Below are 27,134 nucleotides of genomic sequence, written 5' to 3'. Positions count from 1 at the left end.
TTTTTTTTTTTTTTTTTTAGTTTGGTGCTATGTTTTTTTGTTCATGGTTGACACATTTTGAGATCAAAATTCGGACACTTGATCTCAATTTTTAATGTAAGCATGATATCACCTAACAAATGAACAGATTTCTAATCTCATCAAATCCAAATCACTCTGCAGACTTACCGCATTATTCGTACCACGGCTTTTTACAGTTGACTTATTAGAATTGGCATCCACGTGAGACCTCAGAGTGCACTTCTTTATTTGGTTCTTATTTTCTTGACATGGCCTGGCCCTACCCTTATCTGTGTTTACGTGGCAAAGCGATCAGAGCAGAGGTTTGCCAAGCTGCCCTGTTGGTAATATTTTTGTAGGACTTGTTTTCTTGAATAGCTCCTTGCTAGTTTTTTGCTGTTGTTTTTTCATAGACCTTTGGTGAGTGAAGTACTGTTAGCTAGGCAAACAGTTGGGGTGGGGGGGTGAGGGAATCTTAATTGCTAAAATAACAGCCATTCTACGCATTGTGAAGTGTTCAACTCTGGTTCCAGCCTTGGACACCAGGAGCACTTGTGTTGGGATGTTTAGAATGATGAAGGCAGGTGAGTCAGAAACTGTTGCAGGCTGTATATGATGCATTCAGATGGCATCCTCTTGTCTTAAGACTCAAGCATGAGTGAGTGAGCTCTCTGTGGACTCTTGCCCAGCCTTCCTTTGCTGTTCATGAGTTTGTGCTGATCCTCAGTAAGGCGTTGCTCTGTCACCTCCCTGGACCTCCACCGCCTCGTCCGTCCAGGAGAGAGAGATCATATTGGAGTGTTAGGGGAGGATCAGTGCATGTTGAGTGCCTAGCACAGTGCCTGGCACATAGTGTGCACTATGAAAATGGTCATCTCTATGAAGGGTTGGGGGACATACTGACAACACCCACTTGGTGGTCTCCTCATTTCTTTGTTGGCACATAGAAAGGGATCCTTTCAGCACTGGTTTGGAGACAACTGGGAGGTTGGTTTTATATGATGCTTTTTCTGCTATGTGAAAAACTTTTCTGTCATCCAAGAGAAAAGTTGAGATGCCCTGTTTTGGTGGAAGTCCCGCTGATGTTCCTCTCCCAGTCAGACACCCCAGACTTAAGCCAGAGGAAAGCAAGACCCCCTTGGGGGTCCTGGGTGTGGCGAGGAAGTTGAGGCTCAGGGCTTGCAAGTTTTCTTCTAATGGAATTTCCCATCACTTACTGCCCTGCTGATTTCTGATCAATGAAAATGAAATTGCATCACCTCCTCAGAGGCTCCGCGTATGCCTGCTGCTTCCAGCTGTGTCAGTTCCGGTAAAATAATCTCATCAGGCGTGCGAGAGGGTAATAGGAAATAAAAATAAAAACCCACAATTAGCAAGAGGCCTTGCCACTGAGTAACACTTTCCATCCCGGAGGCAGAAAGGGCTGGGTAATGAAGTCTTAGGAAAGATTCCCTTAGAAAGAAAGAAAGAAAGAGAGAAAGAGAGAAAAGGAGAGAAGAGACTTCTTTGGTGGTTCCCCCTTTTTTCCCCCCTCACACCCCATGGGCACTTGTGGGGTTGTACTTGCTCCTGAGTCTCATGTAGACAGACACCAAATGAAGTATAGAAATTCCCACATCTCCCACTGCCCTGCGACAGGGAACTAAAGATTTCTCAGAGTAGGTTCATTTTAATTCCTAGATTCCTTCCTTCAGTTAAGAACACAACCCCCTCCCCCATGCGAAGCCCCCTCCAGTTGAGTATCATGAACGCCAGGCTCTATGAAAGGGCCCAGTTAGGCTATGGGATGCTGACCTAAATCGTTTCCAGGGAGGGGAGCCACCCCAACACCCCCCTTACCGCTTGATAAAACTTAGGTAGTTGAACATTGTTTCTGGAACATTCTGCTTGTGTGTGAAGTCTGTAAAGTCATTGGGTCTAGCCTAAGTGGGAAACGAAGCCAAAGACACCCAGATTGGGGAAGGTACAGGGCAGGTGAAGATGTGGGGAACCTGACCTGAGAGGAGCCAGTAGACAAGAAATCCTCTCATCTCCTGTCAGCTGGACAGGATCAAAGGAGAAGAAATGCCTGTGTGTAGGCCAGTGCAGTGGCTCTGGCAGTGTCTCCTCCGTATCTGCAGTAGAGCATTCCCTTCATCCCAGCGGGGAGCCATCTCGAGCTGTCAGGAAATGGTCAGTCTCAAACATCCCTAATGTTCCTTTAATTGGTGACTCCCGTGTGGATTCAGGGCAGGACCCCTGAGAGGCACTGGAATGGCAAGGGCATGTGGCAGGAGGAACTGAAGTGTGGGGGCCAGAGTAATCCCCAGCCCCATAGGGTTTCAGGGCACCTGCCAGAGCTTGTATTGCAGCAGTGGAGCCAAGTTTTTAAATACAGTGGACGTCAGCGGTCACCCTGTGGCCACATCTGGTTAATAGAGGGGCAGAGTCCGATACAAGAGCGGGAAGGCTCTGGAAGGGGTGGGGGCTACAGTGACTTAGATCATGGTGTGAATATGGTGAATCCAGCAGCCACCTGAAATGCTGACTCTGTCCCCGCCTGTGCAGTGAAGGTCACTCTTCAGGTTCTCATTTGTGTGGTGTAGATGATAATGAGAGCCAGGTAGTGGAACTCTGTCTTGCTGGGAGAGATGCTGTGGATATTGTGGCCCTCAAATAATTTTGTGATGAATGAATAAATCATTCGAGCAACCAGGGGATGTTTTGGCTAAACGTTTTGCACAGAAGTCTAAGACTTCCGAGCCCAGCAGCCTCTGGATTGTATGAGGGCCTGAGGAGTTGAACAGGGGTGTGCTCAGAGTGAGGGCATCTCAGCGCTGCGCGGACACTTGCTGCACCTCCTCTTATTCCCGCGCTGACCTCCTGGGGGTGGGCAGAGCTCTAGGGACAGAAAGGCACGTGTGAATGCTGAAGTTCCTCCTGCGGACAAACATCCCTCCTATGTGTATACATATGCGCAGACGTTTCTCCTCTTTCATCTTAGACACTTAGGGCAGGGTCTTGATCTGCATTGATCACATTTTATGACTGGAACTGGCCACCTCCCCCAGGGATCAGACCTCACCGGGGTGTTCAGGAAGCCATTAAGGAAAAGGATGTAACCGCACTCAGTCCCAAACTCAATTGTTTGGACTCAGCCATGCTTGGATAAGAGACTTGCACACGTAATTAATGCAAGAGCTACTTAACGTGGACTCGGTGAGTCTTCAAGCAGCTATTGACCCATTTGGAGCAGTAAGAGGAGAAAGACCATCTGTGCCTTTTTCGCTGAGCTGGTGAAGGTGTAACTTATCCACGGCCACTGGGCTCTTTGGGGGGCTTCCAGGAGGTTAAGGACAAGTGAACCCTTGGCTCCTTACTCCTGAAGCAATTTTCCTTTGTTGCTATGCCATATTCCCAGAGCCACCCTTTGACGTGGCCATTGGTAAATCTGTCTCAATCTGTTGTTCTTGATTCAAAGTAACAGTGCAAATAATGGACTTCCTAATTACCACTGGGCTGCAGAGGGGGTGGGAAGAGTGGTACTCACAATTAAGTTCACTCCCCTCCCTCCCCACAGCTCTCACACCCACCTACCCATTTGGGTTTTAAGCCGTGGAATCTGGAAGTCCTTCAAACACATTCAGAATGTGTGCCTCCAGCCCCCGCTCCCTCTAGCCCCCTGTTTAAGATAGGGAAGCCCTCTGAGGTCGGGGGGCTCTTCTTGCTGCTGCCCTACTGTACCATAAAGAGGGCAATTAGAGTTTGAAGTAGCTCCAGGCCTCTAGAAAGTGAACAGTATCCAATATGTACTAGTTCTCCCCTCTGCAGCATAGTAAAATGAAGCTATGGCTAGGACATTCTAGAATGGCTTTGTTGTGCCCCCAGACAGGAAGTTGAGGGTCACTACGGCGCAGAAACCTGGAGAGGTATCTGAGGCCTGGGGAACACCCTGTGTGGTAGTATTGCCTTTGGGAGGGATCCCCTCTTCCTGTCCTTGCCAACGGCTGGGCGGTGCCAGCTTTCATTACTGCTTTATTTCATAGTCCCTCTTGCTCCCTGCTGCTTGAAAAGCTGTTTATGCTAACGAGCCAGGGAAGATCTAAAGAACTTGCTGCGCCCGGGCTTGGGAGAGGCGTGTGTATGTGTGTGTGTGCGCACACACGCGTGCGTGTGTCTGTCCTCATTAATGAGCCTTCGAAGGGCAACCCTTGTTTGTTTTGTCATGGTGCCAGTTCCGGAGCCTCGTGCCTGAGCAACCTGCGGATGGTGAGCCCACCAAGCGGCTTTCTTCCTGCTGAGAAGGAAACACTCCTTTCTCAAAGAGGCACTTTGGCAATGCCCGTTTCAGGAGACTTTCCTTCCCAGGCCACTTCTCAGCCCACACTCAGAGCTTCCCAGCCCTGTGAGTAGCAGGTGGTGCTGTTATTTGGAGAGCATGCATTTGCTCTCTCCAGGAAAGTTGGATGGGGGTTTCCAGGCACTACCACAGGACCAGAGAAAAGCTGCTGTAACAGGTTCCTCATTTGTTCTCACATAGATCGGATCTGTATGAAAGCAAGCTCAAAGTCCGTGGCTGCTCTCCCCGCATTCCTGAAACTACAAGTGCAAACATGGAGTCAGCCCAAACTCCCTCGTAGGTTTAGGCAGCTGTGAACTATACTAGTGGTGCCTGATGTTCAGATTTAACATACTGACAAAGAATTCAGGAGTTCTAGAAGACTTGTTCTCCTGTCAAATTTCTGAACATGGTTTCGATGATGTTTTCCATGAGGCAGAACCCCCAGAGCTTGATACGCCTGGAGTCCATACCTAAGGCCCCCAAAGCCTACCTCCAAGTGGAATTATATTTAGGAATTTGGTTGGCTTTTTGGATTTCTGTTCCACTGGCTAACTGTTTTAAACAACTGCAGTGAAGACTTGCAGATCTTCCATAATTTTGGAATAGGAAAGGATACATTTAAGCTGTATACCTGAGTGCTGTGAAATACTGAGCTGTTGTAGCTGAGCCTCAGACCTGAGATGACTGGGGCTTTGGTGATTAATTACCTACAATGTTGAGATCAACTCATTCCCACTAATACCACCTCGAGAGAGAAGTACACTATTTTTCCCCCTTGTCAATAATACATGATCAATATTGTACTAGAGAGAGAAACAGAATGACAGGCTGATTTTTGCCCTCCAGCAGCTTATAGTCAAGTTGTAAAGACAAGAGCAAGAGGGGTGAAACAAGGAAAGATTATTGTAGGAGTAGCAGCAACTGCTGCTGCTGGTTACTGTAGTATATAGTCCCCAAGTGGAGAGATTTTTGGACTTGATGGGGGTGATTTTATTGCCTGTGGAACTTGAGTTTGTATTCATAAAGAATGTCTAAGATTTGAGTAAATGTTGTAGAAGAAAAGGGACTGCCAAAGGGCTTAAGACTACGTGAGGGTGTGGAGATGATGGGGACGGAGGCCCATTCTGCTAGAGGAAAGTGAGTGAGGACCCACTAGCAGTGTAGGGGCATATCTTAGGATGCTTGGAAACAATCTGGTGAATACTTTGGCACTTGGTTCTTGCATGGGAAAGGTACCTGATGATACTGGGAGGCAAGACCTGTCATTCTTTTCGGTTCTCTGGAATCCAAGATGGTACCTAGAATTGTATCTGGAGGGGCCAGGGGTAGCGAGGGCAGTTCCGCTTGGACATGAGTGGTGGAAGACTGGCCATTTACAGACATCTTGTGGTCTGGGGAAAAGATGAGCCACAAATTCAAGTGGTAGGGCAGGAATGGAAATTTTCGTTTGGGGAGTCAAACTCATAATTTCAGTAATTGAAACCACAGAAGTAGTTAAGGTAGTTGATGTACAGAGATAAGAACAGAGAGCCATGGGGGGAAGAGTATGATGATGGCTAAATGCTCTAGGAGAACAGAGGAGAGATTTCTGGGGGTTTTAGTGATAGGGAATTTTATCAAATAATTGGAAAATAATTACAGTGGTGGAGAGCTACAGGAACAGGAAGAGAGCCAGGCAATGTTGAGATTGGGAGAGGGAGGACCAGAAAACTGTGTCAGAGAAGTGAGGGGGGGAGAAAATCTCAAGCTGTGCCGATCAGCAGTTTTGATCACAGGGGAGATTGGAGAAGATGAAAGTAGAGGAAAAGCCATGGGCTCCCTTGAGGAAGGCATTGATGATTTCTCAGAGAAGACCTGTTGTGGAGCTCTAGGGCCTTCTAATTCATCAAGGACAGTCCAGCCTCCACTGCCCCCTCCCCTCCCCCAACCCCCCCACCAAAAGAGCCTGATCCTATATTCTGGGTGGGTTCTGGCAACTGCATCCCTTGATTAAGCCCTGCAATGTTTCTGCAGCACAATCACGCTCCAAGCTGAGTGTGACTAATGCAACACGGCTCTCTCCACATGGGGGGAGGAACTCGCCCAGCTCCAGAAGCCTGTTGTTGAGAAAGTAAAGTGGACAGAGTCCACTTGTTTCAAGGAACTGAGGTCTGAAGGGAGGTTAAGAGAGTATTGTCCAACCTGGCAATGGGAGTGGGTCAGACTCTCCACTGGGAAGCATGGAGCATAGACTCATGGTAGAGAGTGGGAGGGGCTGCCAGTAAAAGCCTGTCAGGACCGCTTACTAATCGTCAATTCACAAAAGAAGTAGGAATTATCAATAAGTATTTGCAGATGGGTTCTATCATTTCCTTCCTGCCAAAGTGACAACTTTGTTTCTAACCCTAGTAGTACCTGCTATTGAGGGTGCAGGGAAATTGGTGCTCATGTGCCAGTGTGAGTGTGAGCTGGAAGGACTTTCCTGGAGAGCAGTTTGGCATATGCCAGAGGGCCTTCAGTGCTCCTGGATTTTGAACCAGCCCATCCACTGCCGGAAACACGTCCTAAGGAAATAGAGACAGAAAGTGTGGCTAAGAGCCAGGGTCTTAGAGTAGTTGAGGGAGGCTTACCGCTACACGACTTGTTCAGGTACATTACCTTCTAAGCCTCAGTTTCCTTATCTGTAAAATGGACTGTTGCAAGAATAGAATGAAATGACATCTGCTTCAAGCAGAGCTTCAAAACATGCCTGGCTGTTCTAAATGGGCAGCCATGGGGCTGCTACTTACTTTTATTAATTTTGTTTTTATATATGCACAAAGATTGATAGGAGTTTATTGCTGCATTAGCAGCAAAGTATAGGAATTGCTGACATGTCCAGTACTAGAAATTGAAGAAATTATGCAGTGTTTGTGGGACACAGCATCGATGCAACCACTAATTCTAACGTATGAAGAATATTTAATCACAAGAACAGGAAAACTTTCATGAGCCCATTTAAGGCTGGTAAAGAAGATCTGTAACTACAGGTGCGCAGAGGGGTAAACCCCTAAAAACTCTTCTTCTGTCACTGGCTTTTGGCTGGTGGAATTTTAGCTGTGGAGTCTTTCTGTTCGTATGGTCCCCGGCCCTCCTTTTAGATAATGAGCTCATAGTACCTTAGCCAGGGGAAATGATTTAACATAAATTCAGTTTTGTGAACCACCAGATTGAAAATGTAACGGACCAGATGGCACATTTTCTGTCATTGCCTAGATTTTGCTCTGGAGCCCAGTAGCAAGAGATCAGAAATGGGATCATATGGAGGAAATTGGGAGGAGTTGAAAAGTTTGGGGTGTGCAAAGAAAACATTGACGCACAGTGGCTCACAGTTAGTGCCGGAATGTGTCCAGGTTCACCAGGGAAGCTGTAGGGGCGGGCACAGGTGTGGTGGGGAAGCCTGCCAGGGCTAGTAGCGCCTGGAGCAGGGTGCTTACAGTGCCCAGGCTTGATGAATGGAAGTGCAGCTTCAGTCCTGGGAGGGGCTGCAGTGCTTCACAGTGATTAAATCTACGTCAGGGGTGAACCAGCCAGGCCAGGAACAGACCCACATGCTGGTCTTCGGTCTTGAGGAGATAGTGGCAAGGCCTCGGGGCGCTGGCTGGCAGAAGTGCCTGTGTGTTGGGGTGCACACGGGTGACTAGCTGGTTAAATTTTTCCAGGTCGTTTTCTAGAACAAGGCTAAATACATCTGTTCCCTGGGTAGTTTTACTTTTTATTATTGTGTTCAGGGGTTTCATAGTTGATAAACTGTGAATGTATCTACAGATACAGTGAAAACAAAACCAGCATTCTCTTTCCCCTCCATACCGGCTCATCTCTTCCAGCACCCACAGATTGGGTTCCTGCTTTTGATCTCCGCCACTCCTCCTCCCCTCCTTGACTCCTCTGTCACCAGAGTATTGTGGCGGCTGTGGATTCCCTGCAGAATGAACTGAGCTAGCAGTTTTCTCCTAGAGGTTGATTTATGTTCATTCTGGAAATAGCACGGATACACTTATGAGCAAACATGAAGCCTGGGGCCTGGGTGATTCTCTGGCCCTTCCAGGCACTTGGAGCGCGAGGGACCTGCTCAAGCCTGTGTGTGTTCCCTGACCTTGCTGTGGCGCAGAATCATTCTCAAGGTTACTGGGAAATCGCTTCCAATCAGATGGAATCTCACCTATTACGGTTTCACGCACACTGACTTATATGCCGCAGTGATGTACAAATGCAGTTAGAATGGAGTCGATGCGGTTCCTGAGTGGGTTCCAAGCTAAACGGACAAGGATATTACCTTTTTGCCCCTTGAATGAGATTTCTACTTAGTGCAAAATTTGGGTTGTCTTTAGGTGGTGGTGGTGATTTGCCTTTTTCTTTTCTACTTTTTGTTTGTTTGTTTTTAATTACAGCAACACTGGTTTACAACACTGCATATGATTCAGAAATACAGGCTCTCACCTCTTGATGTATATGTTACCATACCACATTAATTATTTTTGACAATTTACTCGCTGTGTATTTTTTATCTCTAATATATTTTAGTCCAGATTCAGCAGCACTCACCCTCTGCAGACACAGGTCTCTGTGGTGGCCACCCTCGTGCTCAGATTTAGAGCTCCTTTCCCCCACGCTGGGGAGTCTGTCCCCAGTCAGGGTCGCAGACAGATGTCTCGGGGAAATATCCTTCAGCTTTGTCTTACTTGAAATTCTGACCAAGATAGGGTGGTGGTTTGTCCTCTCCACGCAGAAGTCTGTGGGATGCTCTCTTCAAGAGGAAGGAAGAGCACACATCTCCCTGTCCATCCCTGGAGCTTCCCTCCTTTTATGGAGCCAGGAGCACATTTTCCATGAAGATAAGGACTTGGGAATCAGGATGGGTGGCCTGTTCATGTGCATTTTTTGAGGGTTCTGTATGTACAGTTTTCCCACCAGTCCATTTTATTTTTTTGTTTCATTAGACATAACTTCAGTTGGACAAAGTTGTAATAATAGAACAAACATAACCTGCATCCCGAATCCACCCCTGTTACTGTCATCCCATGTTCTGACTTTTTAGTTCTGTGTGCAATGCGCTCGCACACACACACTTTTTTCCTAAACTGTTTGAAAATGCAGAAGTCATGCCCCTTCACCTCTAACTACATTAGTGTGTTTTTCTTTGAAAAGAACAGATATCCTCTTATGTGACCGCGTTGTAGTTATCAAAGTTAGGAAATAGACATTCCTATGCTACTATTATCCAGCTCACAGCCCTTGTTCGGATTTTGCCGGTTGTCCCGGTTATGCCCATTTATAGAAGAGAGCCCCAGATTCTGTGTTAGATTCATTTGTCGTGTTCCTTTAATCGGAAACAGTCCTTCAGCTGGTCTGTTCTGTGACACAGCCGTTTCTGAAGAGCATGGGACATTGTGTAGACGTCCTCAATTTGGATGACTGATGTTCCTTCATGATTAGATTCAGGTTTTGCATTTTTGGCAGGAATGTCAGGGAAGGGATGTTGTGTTCTTCTCTGTGTATCCTCTCAGCAGGCACATGATGTCTGTTTGTCTCACTCCCAGTGATGTGAACTGGCGATGTTAATTCCAGTCAGGAGGTGACAGTGCCAGGTTTCTCCACTGTAAAGTTACTGTTTTTCCTTCTCTAATTAATAAGTATATTGTGGGGGAGCTACTTTGGACTGTAAATCCCCTGCAACGATTAAAGCTTTCACCTGCCGAATTTAGTATCCATTGGTTCTTTTCTGAATGGTCATTATTACAGTGACTACCAGATGACAGTGTTCTCACTCTTTGAGTCCTTCTGCATTTCTTAGTTGGATTTCTACCTCAAGGAAATTTTCTTTCTCTTACATTAATTTTTTTAAACTTATGAAAGTATGATATTCTGGCTTCTAATGTTATTATACATTAGACTCTAGTTCACACTCATTCCATTTTCTGGCTCACACTGTTCCAGGTTTGGGCAGCGGGAGCCCCTTCAACCTGTTCATGTCCTTCTGGCATGCTGTCCTGATTCATGCAGTATTTCCTTATGTTTTGGTTGAAGAAGATGTTCTGGGGTCCTCTTGTACCCTCCTCACCCCAAACCCAAGAAGTGATCATTTCTCCCAGGAGTCCTGCCATTTAGTAGAGACATTTTTTCCACTAACAGAAAAAAGCAAACAAAAAACAGCTGGAGTCACCTTTTTCCTCTTGAAGTGTTAGCTTTTCTCCCACTGCCTCAATTCCCCTCATTGTTTCATTAAGCACATACTACACCTTGGATGTGGAGGATACAGAGATGAAGGAGACACAGAACCTACTTCCAGCTGTCCACCACCTTACAGCAAAGCTAAGTCAATAGAAAATTATGGCAGTGGGATAACGCGGAGCTGCAGCATACTACCACATGCGTGGTGCCACAGGACCGCAGAGCTGCCTGAGTAACCCAGATATGAGAGCTAGGAGGCTGCCTGATGGAGTCTCCCAACCACAGCAAGACCCCTCTTCTTTTCTACTCAGGAAGCCAGGATGTGTAGTATCTCAGAGTCAGCATTCCACTGGGGAACTTTGATAATCTTGACGTAGATTTTTGTTTATACTGAATGGAACTCTAATCCCTTATAAATTCCCCTTATTACTCCCAGTTAAGCCACGTGGAAGACACGTCATGAATATGGCAGGCAATGCTTCCGTGCTTGAGTACAGTCATCTTAGCCACTGGTGGCCCTTCTCTTTCCTTTCCCCAACCTCTGAGCAGTCCATTCATCCAGCCATTCTGAAGAAATTTGGGTTTCTCCGTCTGAAGCACACCTCTTGCAAGATTCTGCAGAGTGCAGACAGGGAAAATGATGAGGCTGGGAACACGCTGAATTGCAACAGGTGACTGTACCTCAGTAGTCACAGGTCACTGGTGTCTTGGGCCACCATGTTAGCTTTGGGCCCCTGTTGGTAGTGAAGTTACACTCAGGGTTTTCTTCTCTTTCTCTTTGCTTGAATTCCTGTTAATCAAAGTCTCTTCTGTCTTTTGGTTTTAGTAGTGATTACCTGAAATTAAAGAGGAATTCATGATTATCCTTTCAAAATTCCATGTTGTTCCTATGAGCCTGTTTGCTACAACTTGTCAGGATTTTTTTTAGTCTTGATTCACCATTTAGCACAATAGTTAGTCCTTTTAGCTTTAGGTGTTTTGCATGTTGGTCTTGTGGTTCACATCATGATTTCAGTGGAGAGGATAAGCAAGAAGGCAGGAACCAGAGGCTTGTCAGACACGTTCTGACCTTTGAGTGGAAAAGTTATGCAGTGGCATCCAGCAGCTATAAAATCCACCAGGCATTATAATCTGAAAGACCATTTGCTATCCTGGATACAAAGAAATGGTAAACTTTAGGATACCTTATTGAAATAAATTTTAAAAATCTGCTCCACTGTATTTCTCAGATCATTGAACCTAAGTGAGGCTGTGTTTCAGTTTATTTTATGTACGTTTTCTTACTGAACCTGTTAAGGGGAAGGATGTCCTAACGGAACTCTGCAGGGTCTTATGGACACCACCCCCTACTCCAGCTCAGGATTACTAGATGCTATTCAGAGTTGTTGAATCTTTCTAAAACTCTGAGGAACTTGTGTTATATAAGCTACATCACATCCTCTCCAGTCTAATGTCATTACTCCATATGATGGACACACATCCCTCTGGTTCTCTGACTGTTACTTCTGAGTGCTTTTCATCACTGGACATCATACTTGTTGGTCTGAGGTCTCAAGCGCATAAGAATATGAGTGACGATGTTTGTCAAGTTTCCCTAGCGTCTGACACATAGTAGATGCACAACAGACAGTGAGGAAGTGAACACATTTCTTGTTTGTTTGGCATATCAAAGTTACCTTTCAGTTCTCTGCAGCAGCTCCTCTCACTCTCTGTCCCCTCTGTCATGTGTGAAGATATACAGGGGTTCTAGTTTAACCCTCCTCCCCCCAAACTATCCCAATAAAAAAGGGCATCTGTGTGAATTGGCAGGGTTCCCTAGCACAGCAACTCTGGCGTCCTGTGAGCCTGAGACAGTCCCCTGGGACATACAGATTGAATGTGAGTGTCGGATGTAGGGACCTTCTGGGTTTCTCAGAGAAATCGACATTAAAGAAAAACATGCTACCCTAGCTAAGAGCAAGGCTCCGCAGCCCCACAGCACTTTTTTCACTTAGGCTGCTTGACCTTGGGCAACCTCAGCTTCCTCGTCTTTAAGACAGGCATAAAAGTGGCATCTTTCTCCTAGAGAGGCGATGGGGATCAAGGTGGTGTATCTCCCCCGAGGCCCATAATGCCATGCTGGAATCAAATGGTGATGGCTTCCATTATGATCTTTTTAATTTGAAAAAGCTTTGGGAAATAAAGACACACAAAGGGGGAGATGAAATTGCCCAGTGGCCCCATTCATCCCCAGAAATCACTGTTGTCAAACTTTTGATACCGACCCCGGGCGTCTCCCTGTGCCTGCCTGTGTACCTTTCAATGACTTATGGCCCTGGGCGATCGTTTTCCCATGCCCGTAAATAGTTTCTTAAAAAGAAAAAGATTTCTTTGATAACACCCTATGAAATGCCTTACACTCTTCATTTATTTAGAGAGCCCCTTGTTTCATCAGATTATTCCCATCTTTTTATTTTTCTCTTTTCCCCTGTAATAAATGTTGTCATGAATAATCTTAAATCTTCATGCTTATCTTGGGTCCTTGCCTAGAATAAGAGAATTGCTGAGTCAAAGGGCATGTTCCTTTCTGAAACTTTTGACACCTACCGTCAAGTTCCCTTCATTCAGGAAGTTGGTGCTCAGCAGGGCCCGCCAGCAGTGCAGGGCACCGCCAAGCAACCACATTGCCCACCTGCCTGCCTGTCTGCTGCTCTGGTGACTCTGCATGAGTTTTTCGTGGAGGCAACAGTTTCTCCCTGTCTCTATTCTCTTTGTTTTTCTTTCCTTCCCCTTTGTTTCCTTTCTTGGTTTTCTGCCAAACAGCCTCTTGTGAAAGGACCGCCTAATTAACCCTGTGCTAATTAACAATTTAAAATTACACAGTGCGACTGTTCATGTTTAATTCCCTGGGAGCTGGAGCAGCAGTGGGAGCCCCCTCCCCTTTCTAATAGCAGCAACCACCCCCAGCTTCCCCATAACTGTCGCTCTGTACCTGGTCCTATCTATTTAAAGGAATGTGATGGCACCGTCATAGCACATTTTCTTAAAGGGGACATTGGAGGACTATGGTGGGGGGGCGGGGGGGAGGTCCCCTAAGGAAATATGGTGGAGTTTTATCTTTTGAAATGGTCTTTGAGAAACAATGACTGATACTTGCAAAGATCCATAGGGCTTTCACAGGGAGGTTCCCAGGAAACTGTAGGCTTGGGGAGGAGGCTCTTGATGAAGTACAAGATCACATCTCAGATGGCAGGTGTAAGCACTAAGTCACTGCTGTAGCTTCCTTTTAACTGTCTTACAGAAGGTTGTGTTCTATCAAAAGAACCCAGTAAGTTCTTTGAGGACTTCCTTGTCTAAATCCTTGTATCCTCACTATGAAAACTAAAACCTAAAGTAAGTTGCGGAAGGAGTACACTACAAGGCAGCTGTGTTTAAAGGCAATTTTGGGGTGAAAGTGGCACAACAGAAGCTGACTACAGGAGTAGTTGAGGGTCTGTGATGTGTGAACTGGCCTGGTGGTGTGAGTGAAAGATGAGGAAAGGGGCACAGAGCCCGGAGAGCAAAATGGGGGTCTAAACAGAACATGTTGGCGGGGCTGCCTGTGAGAGCTGGGGACCTGCCGGGCTCCCAGGCCGCCCTCTGTAACTGAAGATCATTGATTTTACGGGAAACTGTGTTTACAGACAGAGTGCTGATCGACCTGCCGAGTTGACTTCTGCCTCCTTAAGTAAGAACTACCTTTTTCTTATTGACTGACTGATAAACAGAGCTAGATGGCTGGCCGGCCGACCAGCAGGGTAGGAGAGTGGTGGCGGGCCTGAGGTCCTTGAACTACAGAATTGAGCAAGTTTAAGAGAGTTACTCATCTTTCCTCGGGTTCCATCTTGTTGCACCCCCATCCCTGTTCCTCCCAGGAGTGTGGGAGCCCAAGCCTGACCCTGCGTGGTCACCTGGTAGTATAAATACCTCAGAGGAGCTGGCAATGTAGTGAAGATTCAAAGCAGAGTGCCTCAAGCTTTTCATTCCCAGCTTCAGGCGATGGCATTAAAATACAGATTCTGTCTGGGTCTGGACCTGCATTCTCACAGTATCCCTGATGACTTTCAGGCTGCTTGTACATGGTTTGCTAAAGCAAGGGTTGTCTGAGGCTCTGCTGTTGTGGCCAGAGCAGGCAGCTCAGCTTCTGAACTGGGGCCTCCTTTACCACCCCCATCTTAATGAGCTGTTAACCCTGCAAATGAGCAGTCTCCCACACGTCCCCTGTCATGGGGTTGTCATCCAATCACAGGGTCATCTGTACTTCAGAGGTGGCCACAATGTCACCCTTTCTTGACATCTTTTGCTTGGGAATAGAAAACTAAGTTAGGCAAGTTTTTCAGAGTCCCAACTCTTCCTTTGGATAATTAGTGAAGGAGGAGGAGGAAGAGAAGTGCAGAACAAGAAAAGCCCACCAATTAATTGGTAAACGTTTGCAGGTTTCTCTAGCCCAGCCCAGACTTGAGAGGAGATTGGCTTTGCTGTCGATACGCGAGTCCCTGGTGAAGCATCAAAGCTGTTCTCCTTTATCAATCGTGGCCTCCCCTTCCCGCATGTTCCTGTAACTTACCAAGCATTTATGACATTGATTTTACAATTGGGCTGTTAACCCTCCCACCCCTTCAGGCCTGCCAACCTTTTTGGCCTGAGCTGTCAATCAGATGTCATCAAGCCAATCAGGTGCCTCCTCCAAGAGAGCCGCCCTGGGTTCTCACCTGTATCCCTGCTCAGCCTGCCCAGGAAGTCCCATTGCATTTGCTGTTTGGTTTAGTGTTTAAAATCAATATGTCAATATGTCTTTTCTAAGGCACATAGAACTTTGTTGTAATGGAGTTTGAGGTTACATAGGGAGAGGTAGGGGGTGTGTGTTTGAAACAAAACATGGCATGTTCTTCCAAAAAATTTTCTCCTGAGGCTTCTGGTAAACCTGCCTTCCCCATCTTTTCCCGAGGGGGAGCTGTTGGCTCACTGTGCTGTCAAGAATTTAGAAACAAAAAAAGGACAGGGCAGACAGGAGGTTGGCTGGGGAACCCAAGCCCAGCCAAAACCTGTATCTGCTGCTTATGAATGAGAGAAGCAGCCAAGTGTTCTCCAGGAAGGAGGACTCGGGGCATGGGGGGACATAACCAGGAATTGGCAGGGAACCCATTAGGGCCTGATGAAGCGCCGAGTTGCCTGGGAGCACTGCTAGGCAGGAGAAATGGCCCTGTTATGTTGCCACAGGAGAGCAGCTGTGGGCGACCTGAGGGACTTGAGGGCAAATTCAGCTCACTGGCACTTTGGAGTGGGAAATGTGAAAGACCAGGGGCCGAAGGGCTGCCGCTGGGATAGCGCTCAGTAACTGGAAGAAGGGGGTCTGCGATCTCAGCTGTTAGATCCTTGACAGACCAAACCACCAAGGCAGTGGTACAGGCTCCCTCCAGACAGGGTGAAGTCAGTGCTGCAGGGGATGCTGGTCAGCTTGTCCCCCAAACAGCAAGCTTGCATTTTACATCTCTGTACTTCTAAGCTGAAGCCAGCTGAGTCACAAGCAGGGGTGTTCTAGGGGTCAGAGCAGATGGGTATTGGGAGATCCACCTTTTCTGTTTCACAGTGTTGCGGCCGCACGGGGTGCATTTGAGACTTAGCCCTTCGTCTCACCTTTAGTTTTAGCCGGTGCAGTGGGACAGTGCTTCTGACCCAGGGAGGTGAATGTTGGGCCCTGACTGGGTCTTTGCATACTTGCCCTGAGTCTAGCTGTCCTTACAGACTTCTCTTTCCAACTTCTTAAGCTAGAAACGACATCAGTAAAAGGCTCAGTGGCAGCTTCACCTCTTAGTTGGTTAGCAAGTCCCTGCACTGTTTTACTTTGCTTTTCTGCGCAGCCTCCTCCTCTCATCCCTCTCTGGTGTGCCCTGGGCCCACAGACAACATGGGGGTGGGAGTGATGTTTTGTGTTGCTGTCAGTTTGTTGTGGAGTTGCCATTCTGTGACCTTGTGAGGGGCTGGCAAGATGGTGTAGTCCTCCTCTTCTTTTTCCTCTTTCTCCTCCTCCTCCTCCTCGTCCTCCTCTTCTTCTTCTACTGTGACCTGTTGCCAGGCCCTGACCCTAATAACGCCATCTTGGCAAAAAATAAAACTCAAACTGGCCAGGGTTAAAACAGTGATCAACCTGGAGACAAAGAGGGATTCTCTTGATGTCCCCTTCCCTTTTGCCAAGGACCCCAAGGGTGCCGCCCGCCTTCTGCTGGGTGGATGGCGCAGGGTGATGGCTGGGTCCCTGCTGCCCCCGAGGCTTCTGTAGTGGGTGTGGACAGAAGCCTGTTAGTGTGCTCTGTGCGGGACCTTAGCCTTGGCCCTCCTAACCTCTTTCCTTTCTCTTTCTCTTCCCCCTCTCTCCCTCCTCTCCCCCTTGCCTCTGCCCTTCAGGTCCGATCCGTACTGGGTGCAATGAAAGCTCCACGCAGGCCTTACCATGGAAGGCTGTGACTCGCCCGTCGTCTCGGGGAAGGACAATGGGTGCGGTATCCCTCAGCACCAGCAATGGACTGAACTCAACAGCACCCACCTCCCCGACCAACCCAGTAGCATGGAGCAGTCCACAAGCGAGAACCACGGGCCCCTGGACAGCCTGAGGGCCCCCTTCAATGAGCGCCTGGCGGAGGGCCCCGCCTCGGCTGGCCCTGCCGCCGAGCCCGCAGGCAAGGAGGTCAGCTGCAACGAGTGCTCGGCCTCCTTCGCCAGCCTGCAGACCTACATGGAGCACCACTGCCCCAGCGCACGCCCCCCGCTGCCCCTGCGCGAGGACAGTGGCAGCGACAGCAGCGAGGAGGGGGACGAGGAGAGTGACGTGGAGAACCTGGCTGGGGAGATTGTCTACCAGCCCGACGGCTCGGCCTACATTGTGGAGAGCCTGAGCCAGCTGACCCAAAGCGGGGGCACCTGCGGCAGTGGCAGCGGGCCCCTCCCTCCGCTCTTTCTGAACTCCCTCCCCTCTGCGGGGGGCCAGCCGGGGGACCCTGCCTGCGCCGCGCCAGTCTACCCACAGATCATCAACACTTTCCACATAGCCTCATCCTTCGGGAAATGGTTTGAGGGCCCAGACCAGGCTTTCCCGAATACCTCAGCCCTGGCGGGGCTCAGCCCCGTCCTGCACAGCTTCCGCGTTTTTGACGTGCGACACAAAAGCAACAAGGATTACCTGAACAGCGACGGCTCTGCCAAAAGCTCCTGCGTATCCAAAGATGTTCCCAACAATGTGGACCTGTCCAAATTCGATGGCTTTGTGCTCTATGGTAAGAGGAAGCCCATCTTGATGTGTTTCTTGTGCAAACTCTCCTTCGGCTACGTCCGTTCGTTTGTGACCCACGCAGTGCACGACCATCGAATGACCCTGAGCGACGACGAGCGGAAAATTCTTAGCAATAAGAACATCTCCGCTATCATCCAAGGGATTGGCAAAGACAAGGAACCCCTTGTAAGTTTTCTGGAACCAAAAAACAAAAACTTTCAACACCCTTTAGTCTCCACAGCTAACCTCATAGGTCCTGGACACAGTTTTTATGGTAAATTTAGTGGCATTCGAATGGAAGGGGAGGAGGCGCTCCCAGCCGGCCCTGCCGCCGGCCCTGAGCAGCCCCAGGCTGGTATCTTGACCCCCAGCACCCTCTTGAACCTTGGCGGGCTCACCAGCTCAGTCCTGAAGACCCCCATTACCTCAGTCCCCCTGGGGCCTCTGGCCTCCAGTCCTACCAAATCCTCGGAGGGCAAGGACTCTGGGGCCACAGAAGGGGAGAAGCAAGAAGCAGGTGATCCAGATTGCTTCTCTGAGAAAGCAGAGCCAGCCGAGGAGGAGGTGGAGGAAGAAGAGGAGGAAGAAGAGGCGGAGGAGGAGGAAGAGGAGGAGGAGGAGGAAGAGGAAGAGGAAGAGGAAGACGAGGGCTGCAAAGGACTCTTTCCAAGCGAGTTGGATGAGGAGCTGGAGGACAGGCCTCACGAGGGGTCGGGGGCCACGGCAGGTAGTAGCAGCAAAAAGGACCTTGCTCTCTCAAACCAAAGCATTTCTAACTCCCCCTTAATGCCTAATGTGCTCCAGACCCTGTCAAGGGGCACAGCTTCTACTAGTTCTAATTCTGCTTCTTCCTTTGTTGTCTTTGATGGTGCGAACAGGAGGAATCGTTTAAGCTTTAACAGTGAGGGCGTCAGGGCCAATGTGGCAGAGGGCGGCAGGAGGCTGGACTTTGCTGACGAAAGTGCCAATAAAGACAATGCCACAGCACCAGAACCAAATGAAAGCACAGAGGGTGACGATGGGGGCTTTGTCCCCCATCACCAGCATGCTGGCTCCCTCTGCGAGCTTGGGGTGGGGGAGTGCCCCTCGGGGAGTGGCGTGGAGTGCCCCAAATGCGACACGGTCCTGGGCTCCTCCCGCTCGCTGGGCGGGCACATGACCATGATGCATTCTCGTAACTCGTGTAAGACACTCAAGTGCCCCAAGTGCAACTGGCACTATAAGTACCAGCAGACGCTGGAGGCACACATGAAGGAGAAGCACCCGGAGCCGGGGGGCTCCTGTGTCTACTGCAAAAGTGGGCAGCCCCACCCTCGGTTGGCACGAGGTGAGAGCTACACGTGTGGTTACAAGCCTTTCCGCTGCGAGGTGTGTAACTACTCCACAACTACCAAAGGCAACCTCAGTATTCACATGCAGTCCGACAAGCATCTCAACAACATGCAGAACCTGCAGAACGGAGGCGGGGAGCAAGTCTTCAGCCACACGGCTGGGGCAGCAGCCGCAGCGGCTGCAGCGGCTGCTGCCGCAGCCAACATCGGAAGCTCCTGTGGGGCCCCCTCACCCACCAAACCAAAAACCAAGCCCACCTGGCGCTGCGAGGTGTGTGATTACGAGACCAACGTGGCTCGGAACCTCCGTATCCACATGACCAGCGAGAAGCATATGCACAACATGATGCTGCTGCAGCAGAACATGACCCAGATCCAACACAGCCGCCACCTGGGCCTGGGCAGCCTGCCCTCGCCTGCTGAGGCCGAGCTGTACCAGTACTACCTGGCCCAGAACATGAACCTGCCCAACCTGAAGATGGACAGCGCCACCTCAGACGCGCAGTTCATGATGAGTGGATTCCAGCTGGACCCTGCTGGGCCCATGGCCGCCATGACGCCGGCTATAGGTGAGGTTGACTTCCTCTTTGTGCTGATGCTTTGCGTTAAACTGGGGCAAACTGACAGCGGGCTGAGGTCCTCGTTGTTCTGTGGATCCCGTTGAACTTTGTGGGCTCGGTTGGCTTTTATTTTCTTGAATTGTGTAAACTCGAGTGCCTCGTGGTCATGTCTTCCTCAGGAACCCCTTGAACACTGGTTGTGTGATTGGAAGAATCGGTGCCACCGAAAGCCTCGGTGATCCCCGGGTCCCACAGGGCCCAGGTGAAAATGTCAGTGTTTCTTTTGGCTTTTAGTTTCTGGTCAACCTCCCTTGCCGTCCCCATTCTCTCTTTCTCTGTCATTTTCTGGTTTTGAAAGAGCGCCACAGTTACCTGGAACTTTTGGGTTCCATTGAATGTTTAACGTAGAGAAAACTGTAGCCAGATTTTGAAATGTGGGCAGCCATCTCCCTATGGGAACCCAGCCAGAGCCCCTGGATCCCTAATTCAGAGAACCCACGGTTAGTGTTTGGGCTGAGCGGGGAGAGGCCCAGGTAGTTTTCCTGAAGCCTCCTAGTGTTTCACCAACATCTCAATGGAGAGATGCACTCTGTTTTCTTATTTTGCATGAGTTGTTGGTGATTAGTATGGTTGGGAATTGAATTGCCCTGGGGCACCATAAGGAGCAGTGTGATAGATGAGAAATTCATACATCAAAGAAAGCTAAGTTTTGATATTGGTTAACTCCTGGCTGAGAGCCCCTTTGTTATCATGAGGAATGATCCATATTAGAGAAGGTGAGCTGGCTGGGTCTGGACACCAAGTCTTAACTAGCAGGCTTCAGAAGATCTAGAATGGGACCAAAGGACCCAAAGCCAGGTGTCTTTAGTAAAATGAATCCTTACCAACTGGGAGTCAGCTTTTGTGGCAAAGAAATCTAAAAATCAGTCTGATGATGGGGCCCTTCCTGTACGTACACACCACCTGCGCCTCAGAGAGACCCTGCTGGGTGCTGCTCCCTAACCCTACTCACTTCTTGGCCTGGATGAAGGCAGTAGCATGGAAATAAGTTGCTCTTGGCAACAAAGTGTGAGCAAGTACCTTTACTGCTGACTTGTTTAGGTTAATGCCGTGGGGCCGGACTTCACCAGTTGGCACTTAATTACTTGTGTGGTGTTTGAGTGCTAACTGCTGCTGATGAGTATGTTTCTCAGAGCGCTTAGTTTTTCCTGCTATGTATCTAGATTTGAATCCTTGCTGCCATGTTTTTAGCCCCATTTTTTGGGACTTTGGCCTGTTGTTACTTGATCGCCATCCAATTGAATGATGTCTTACCAACTGGTTAATCACGGATGCGTAGGGCTCAAATGATCTCTGTTCCCAGAGTGACCACTAGGCCTGCACAGCAGGGGAGAGCTGCAGCACGCTAAGACTTTTTTGGTATGACTGTGGGAATTGGGATTTTCTTGTTTAATGATTTAAAACCTTGGGGAGGCAGATCTTGGAGCAAAATCAACGTAGGTGGAAGGAGGACACAGACAATAGGTTCATACTGGGTCAAAGTAAGATTTTTAAAATTATCTTGAAAAACAGAATAAAATTTTTTCTGACTAAGGCTTGCATTGAGAGGTAGAGAAGTATTTTTGTTTTCATACCAAGTTTCTGTGACTCACACATTATGGGTATATGGCAGATGTCAAGGAAATAGGAGAATGAATCCCCATGACCTGGAAGTATGCAGAAGAGCTGTGCTTTATGTCCAAAAGAGAACTGAGCCCTTCCTTCTAAGGACATTATCCAAATTAATTCAGGAAAGATTCTTGAATTCCCAGTGTCAATGCTAGGGAGTTTCTGGAATGTTCTAGGCCTTCCTCAGGCTATGTGAGTGAGAATCACAGACTCTTTATGCTGGAAGCTTGTGTGGGTGTGGGCGCCACGGGAAGTGCCCAGAGAAGGTGTGATTTAAGTCATATGGCCTTAGCAGAAACCAACACATGGCAAGGGAGAAGAGCCTCAACTTTCAGCACCATCTGCAGCTCTGTGGAGTTTTCTTTAGACCATTTATGAGAAGTCTGTTAGCATGATTAGCTATTACTGGGTTTTCTGCAGGACAACAGAAGTTTTTGTGAAATACATTCCCACTGTTCTCATAATCTCCCTTAACAACTCCTGTTTTTTTGATGTGTTATGAAACACTGATTCATGGATATACTTTTCTTCTGGAGGTCTTTGAGGCATGCCTTGGTACCCCTTGGCCACTTGTTAAGTTATTGGACTTGAGGCTCTTCTGCACAGCTTTCCAGGCCTCCCCTACTAGCTCTATAAAGCTCAGAATGCACCGAGCAATGTTTTTTTAATATGGGCAAAATCCACGTGCTTCTCGTGTATCCACCTAACCACAGGACCCCTGGGTGAGGTTTACTAGCTCCTCTGCTTCTGCCTTTGTTTCTAGAAGGTGACTAATGCACCTCTCTGAGGATGTGCTAGTGGGTGGGGCGGCCCCTGGATCAGGGTATGGGGCAGGAGGCAGGGCCCCCCCCCCAGACTGTTGGTCCTGCACAGCTCTACGGTAAGCACCTGTTTTTCTCACTGACAGGGGCTTCCTGATGACCTGTAAAGTGGGTGAGGTTCTTCCTTTTCTTGGGGACTGAATAGATTTGTAAATAGCTGAGCTCTGGGTGTGTATCTCTAAGGCATTGTTCTCAGAGGGAGTTGAGGCTTCCCTGGTGCCCCTGCCTCTCAGCTTGTCTTTGATTTGCATTTGATTTTAAGAGCTGGAGTGGGAACAGTGACATATTTTCTCTGAGTGTTTCGAGCACTTCTTGTTTTCACTCAGGCACCTAGCAAGTGACAGCTGAATTTCTCTTTAGAACTTATTGATGTGCTGAGGGTTAAACTTAAAAAGTGGAGAAGATCCAATGCTTCAGGTGGTTGGCACCAGAAACAAATATATGTTTGCTCCTTATCTTCCCCTCCAGGCAGTTTCCACTTTCATTGAAACTGCCTGTCTGTTGGATGCTCCTGGATGGAACTTTTCCATTCTTTCCTCCCTCTTTTTCGCTCCTGTCCTGATAAGAATGTCATAGTTAGTTGCTCCTCTCATCAGGGGATATGGCCAGAGAGATGCTCAGAAAGCTTCCTGAGCTTTTGGAACGCACATGCAAAAGATTTCTGTGGCTTCCCACCCAGCAGGCCAGCTCAAAGAACTGGTACTCATTCATGTAGTGTCAATAAGAAAACCATTAAATAAAAAAAATCACATTTTTTGTTTGATTGTAAACTAACTTTGATTCTAATCATTCATAAAAAAAAGGTGCCCAATTACACAGAAAAGATCAAGTTTAAATACCAATTAGGGAGAATAGCCCAAGCATGCACAAGTTTTAGGGAAGAGGCAGAAAATAGAAGGCAGTCTCAGCGCTTGCCGGGCCCAGTGCTGCTGGGCAGTGGACGGAGGCTGCTCTTCCCAGGCCTGTCTCATGATGTAAACACAGCTCACGGTGTTCATTTATGGCCTGCTTTATGCAGGGACTGAAAAAGAACAGGGGCAGAGAGGGATGAGCAGACCTTTCTCCAACCCTTTTGTTCTGGGCCACAAGTTGACCTTTGCATTTCACTGCCTGTCTCCAGCCACTTCCTGGACCTGTAACATTTCGGCCCATTTTTGCCCTTGTCTGGCACAGCAGACATTTGAGCATCCCTGTAGGGCGCTGGGCACTCTTTAGAGGCTCAGTGAAGAGAAGGTGACCCCTGAGCTAAAGAGACGGCACCCTGATCGGGACACTGGCCCCAGGAGGCTCTGGATGTGACTGATGACAACGTTCTATAGTAGACCTTAGAGCTCAGAGAAAGGGGGAGGTCACGTGGTTGGGGAGACTGGGAGGAGCTGGCGCCACTCACGGGCAGGTTAGGAACGCGAGTGATGGCACATAGTGCGGAATAGGTTCGGTTGTTCCCGAGAGTTCTCATTTACAGCTGCGTTGTCCAGTAGAGCAGCCAGCCAGTAGCCACATGTGGCTATCTAACTTTAATTGAAAACTAAAAATCCCGTTCTTCAGCTGCACGGTACCCATGGAAGTGTTCACTAGCCACATGTCACAGTAACAGTCACATCAGGCTGTGTAGCTACAGAAGATGTCCCTCGCCCCGGGGAGTTCTTTTGGACCCTGCTGCTTTAAGTAAATTCTGGGCCCGATTCTAATTCCCCAGGAATGCTTTGAATCTTGAATGGGGGTCAAGTTTTGCGGCCTGGAGTTTCAGAGTCTTCTTTGTCCAGTGAATGGTGCTTGTTCCTGTCTTTTCTTGGCATCGAGTTGGAGTATTCAAGATAAAATGGCTTCGACCTTTTTCCAGGTGTTCTTTCCCAAAAGAGAAAGAGAAAAAAGGCTCCTGCAAATCCTCAGAATGTTTGTAGTAAAGATCTGAACACATCAAGTTGATTATCTGAGTTTTTTTTTTAGTAGTGCCTGGGGATGCTTGAAATGCCACCCTTCTCTCCTTGAACCCTGGCTGGAGGGAGGGGAGGGGAGGACTGAGTACCGCTGTGAACCTGGCCTCTGATTCTCTTCTCTCCTTCCCCTGCAGTGGGCGGTGAGATCCCCCTAGACATGCGGCTCGGGGGCGGGCAGCTGGTGTCAGAGGAGCTGATGAATCTGGGCGAGAGCTTCATCCAGACCAACGACCCCTCGCTGAAGCTCTTCCAGTGCGCTGTGTGTAACAAGTTCACCACAGACAACCTGGACATGCTGGGGCTCCACATGAATGTGGAGCGCAGCCTCCCTGAGGACGAGTGGAAGGCGGTGATGGGGGACTCGTACCAGTGCAAGCTCTGCCGCTACAACACCCAGCTCAAGGCCAACTTCCAGCTGCACTGCAAGACGGATAAGCATGTGCAGAAGTACCAGCTGGTGGCCCACATCAAGGAGGGCGGCAAAGCCAATGAGTGGCGGCTCAAGTGTGTGGCCATCGGCAACCCTGTCCACCTCAAGTGCAACGCCTGCGACTACTACACCAACAGCCTGGAGAAGCTGCGGCTGCACACAGTCAACTCCAGGCACGAGGCCAGCCTGAAGCTGTACAAGGTGAGCCCTGTTGTCGCCAGGAGGAGGACACCGGGTCCCTGGGAGGCGGGGCTGGCGCGCGCAGGTGCGGAGAGACTGCATTATGCTTGGGTCGGTGGCTAGACAGTGACCTGTGTTGGAAGGGGGTCGGCCTCTGCTTTCTCAGAAGCACAATGTGGTGACTGATACTTGCTGTGTGGGGTGCGGTGCCACATGTTGGGGGATGGGTTTCGTTTATAGCAGCTTGACGCTGTTGCAGAGTTCCCACTAGACACCCCCGTCCCCCTGCTCTCTTTATACTTGACATCCCCCCTCTGCCCCCCAGTTTGCAGTGGTCCATCCTTCTGGCGCCTGCGTGCTTGTCCTCCATCTCTCCTGCACACTTACTGCTCTCCTCGTCCTTCATACCGTTACGTCTTTCGGTGCCTGCTCCCCTGGATACTTCTGGGTCGGTGGTTCATTCATTCATGCAATCATTCCCTTGCCAGATAGCCATGGAGCACCTGCTGTGTGCCTGGTGATGTTCTGGGCCTCCATCCATGCACGGTGCAGGCCACAGGTTCGCTCCCCTCCAGAGTGTCCATTCTTCTGGTGCACGCTTGAGAAACAGTGAAGCAGCAGAGGAGACCAGAGGGTGATAAATGCGACAGGGAGCAGTAGGGTCAGGTGAGGGGCTCCTTTGTTCTTTTCTGCTTCGCTTCCACGTTCTCTGCCCCTTTCTCTTCCTTGTGCTCATATTCTCTTTCCTTTTTCTGGACTGCCCCTGTTCTCCCCCTGCCCCCTCTCTGCCCCGCCCCCTCCTGCCTTTCTCTCATCTGCACAGACGGTAAAGGAGGAGGAGGAGGTGCTCGGATACTGTAAATAGTCCTTTCACTCTCACGGCAGAATTGCTCCAGACGTTTCTATTGATTTTCACTGGACTTAAAGCCTCACCTTTTTCTCTAATCATCCCATAATGGCTTTAGTATGAACAATCAGGTACAAATCGCCATAAATCTGCCCAGCCCCATTCCACATACCTTCACTCCCTCACTCCTTCTATCTTCCTCCCTTTCACGATCAGTCTCCCCGCCTTCCTTTCACACTGTTTCCCACGTCTTTGCGCCAATGAGTGTTTAGTTTCTCCTGATACTGAGCCCCTTCAGTCCCCTTTCACTCATTACAGTTTTCAAAGGAGACTCCCAATAAGGGAGGCGTTTGATCCTTTCCCCACCTCTGTCTCTGCTGAGATTGATAACTAATTCACTTTAGAATTGTTCATTCTCAGGCTGGAGAGAAGCCTGTGTAACAAGGATGAGAAGCCATTTTAGGGAAGAGAGGAGAAAGAGCAAGGATGAGGTCGTGGGAATAGAATGTTCTGGAAGTGACTGCTGACTTGGGCTTGGATGGCCTGAGAGGTGCAGTGGGGACGGTCTGGACAGCAGACTGCCAAACCCTCATCTTACATGAGCAGGCCCTTATGGACTGGACGACTTGTGCCACTGTGGAGAGAGAAGGCTCCTTGCGCCAGCAGCAGTGGGAGGTCCTCACTGGCCACAGGGTGGTGCCCATGTGGCTGAGAAAACCTGGTGGAAAAACCAGTGGAAAGAAGAATTTCCAAAGAACGCAGGACTCAGCAAAGATGCCCAAGGGCCGTGGTGTGGCGGGGCAGGTTGTGTGCTTACTGGGAGGTGGCGTGAGGCCAGCCCCTTCCACCAGAGGGGAACGGCGCCCTTCACAAAAACGCCTGTGCTGGAGATTGAGACCCCAAGCCGCAGGCTCCTCTGCTCGGAGTACACAAGGAGGCTTTGCTTCAGAAGGGCCTACAACTTAGAGGGTTCACTGAGAATACCCCTCGGGGGTCCCCAAACCAAACCCAAGCGTTACAGCTGGGCAGGTAGAGGCTGTATCCAGGGCAGAGGGAGGAAAGCCGTTGCTGTGTTTCCTTTTGTGTTTCTCTAAAGTGGATCTGGGTATTCATCCTTCTCAGTCTAATTTTCTTACTTTTTTTTTTTTAATTTTTAAAAACAGGAGGAAACCCCTGTTCATAAAAAGGCAATATAGTAAGAAGACACGCTGTGTTGGGGTGCAAGTGTTTGAAGGAGAAGGGTTGAAACAATGCTGCAGGCTGGCATGTAGGGAGTGAGGGGGTCATCAGCCCCTACCCCCACTGGCAGGGTAGACAGTAGACTCCCCTGCCTCTAGCCAAGGTCATTAGTGTGGTCTCATTAGCCCTTGGGTAATGAATGTCCCTGGGCTTGCTGGGGCTTGCTTGGGGGCAGGGAGCCCTCCCGCCCACCTGGGTGTCCTGGGGTAGATTTAGCATTGCAGGGCAGTGCTTACACCCAGCCTCCCGCCTTCAGCATGACAGAGACAAACTTCTTTTACCACTGAGGGGCCTCCCTTTCCCGGGGTTTGACCTGTCCTGTC

The 27,134-nt window shown here is 49.1% G+C and overlaps 1 protein-coding gene across 1 annotated transcript in view; it reads left to right on the top strand.

Annotated features, from left to right (window-relative positions):
- Window positions 1-16,939: 16,939 nt before the first annotated feature.
- ZFHX3 (zinc finger homeobox 3) overlaps window positions 16,940-27,134 on the top strand; it is a 147,039-nt gene continuing 136,844 nt past the window's right edge. Inside the window, exons 1-2 of the mRNA XM_012730616.1 lie at window positions 16,940-19,695; window positions 24,250-24,746. Of these exons, the coding sequence (XP_012586070.1) occupies window positions 16,980-19,695; window positions 24,250-24,746 (3,213 nt within the window). The 5' untranslated portion in view covers window positions 16,940-16,979. The remainder of the gene's footprint in view (window positions 19,696-24,249; window positions 24,747-27,134) is intronic.

Source organism: Condylura cristata, unplaced genomic scaffold (genome assembly GCF_000260355.1).
Source record: "Condylura cristata isolate star-nosed mole 26May11 unplaced genomic scaffold, ConCri1.0 scaffold00028, whole genome shotgun sequence".
NCBI classification, from domain to species: Eukaryota; Metazoa; Chordata; class Mammalia; order Eulipotyphla; family Talpidae; genus Condylura; species Condylura cristata.
Note: the sequence above shows the minus strand (reverse complement) of the source record. Positions and strands in the feature narration are given on the sequence as shown.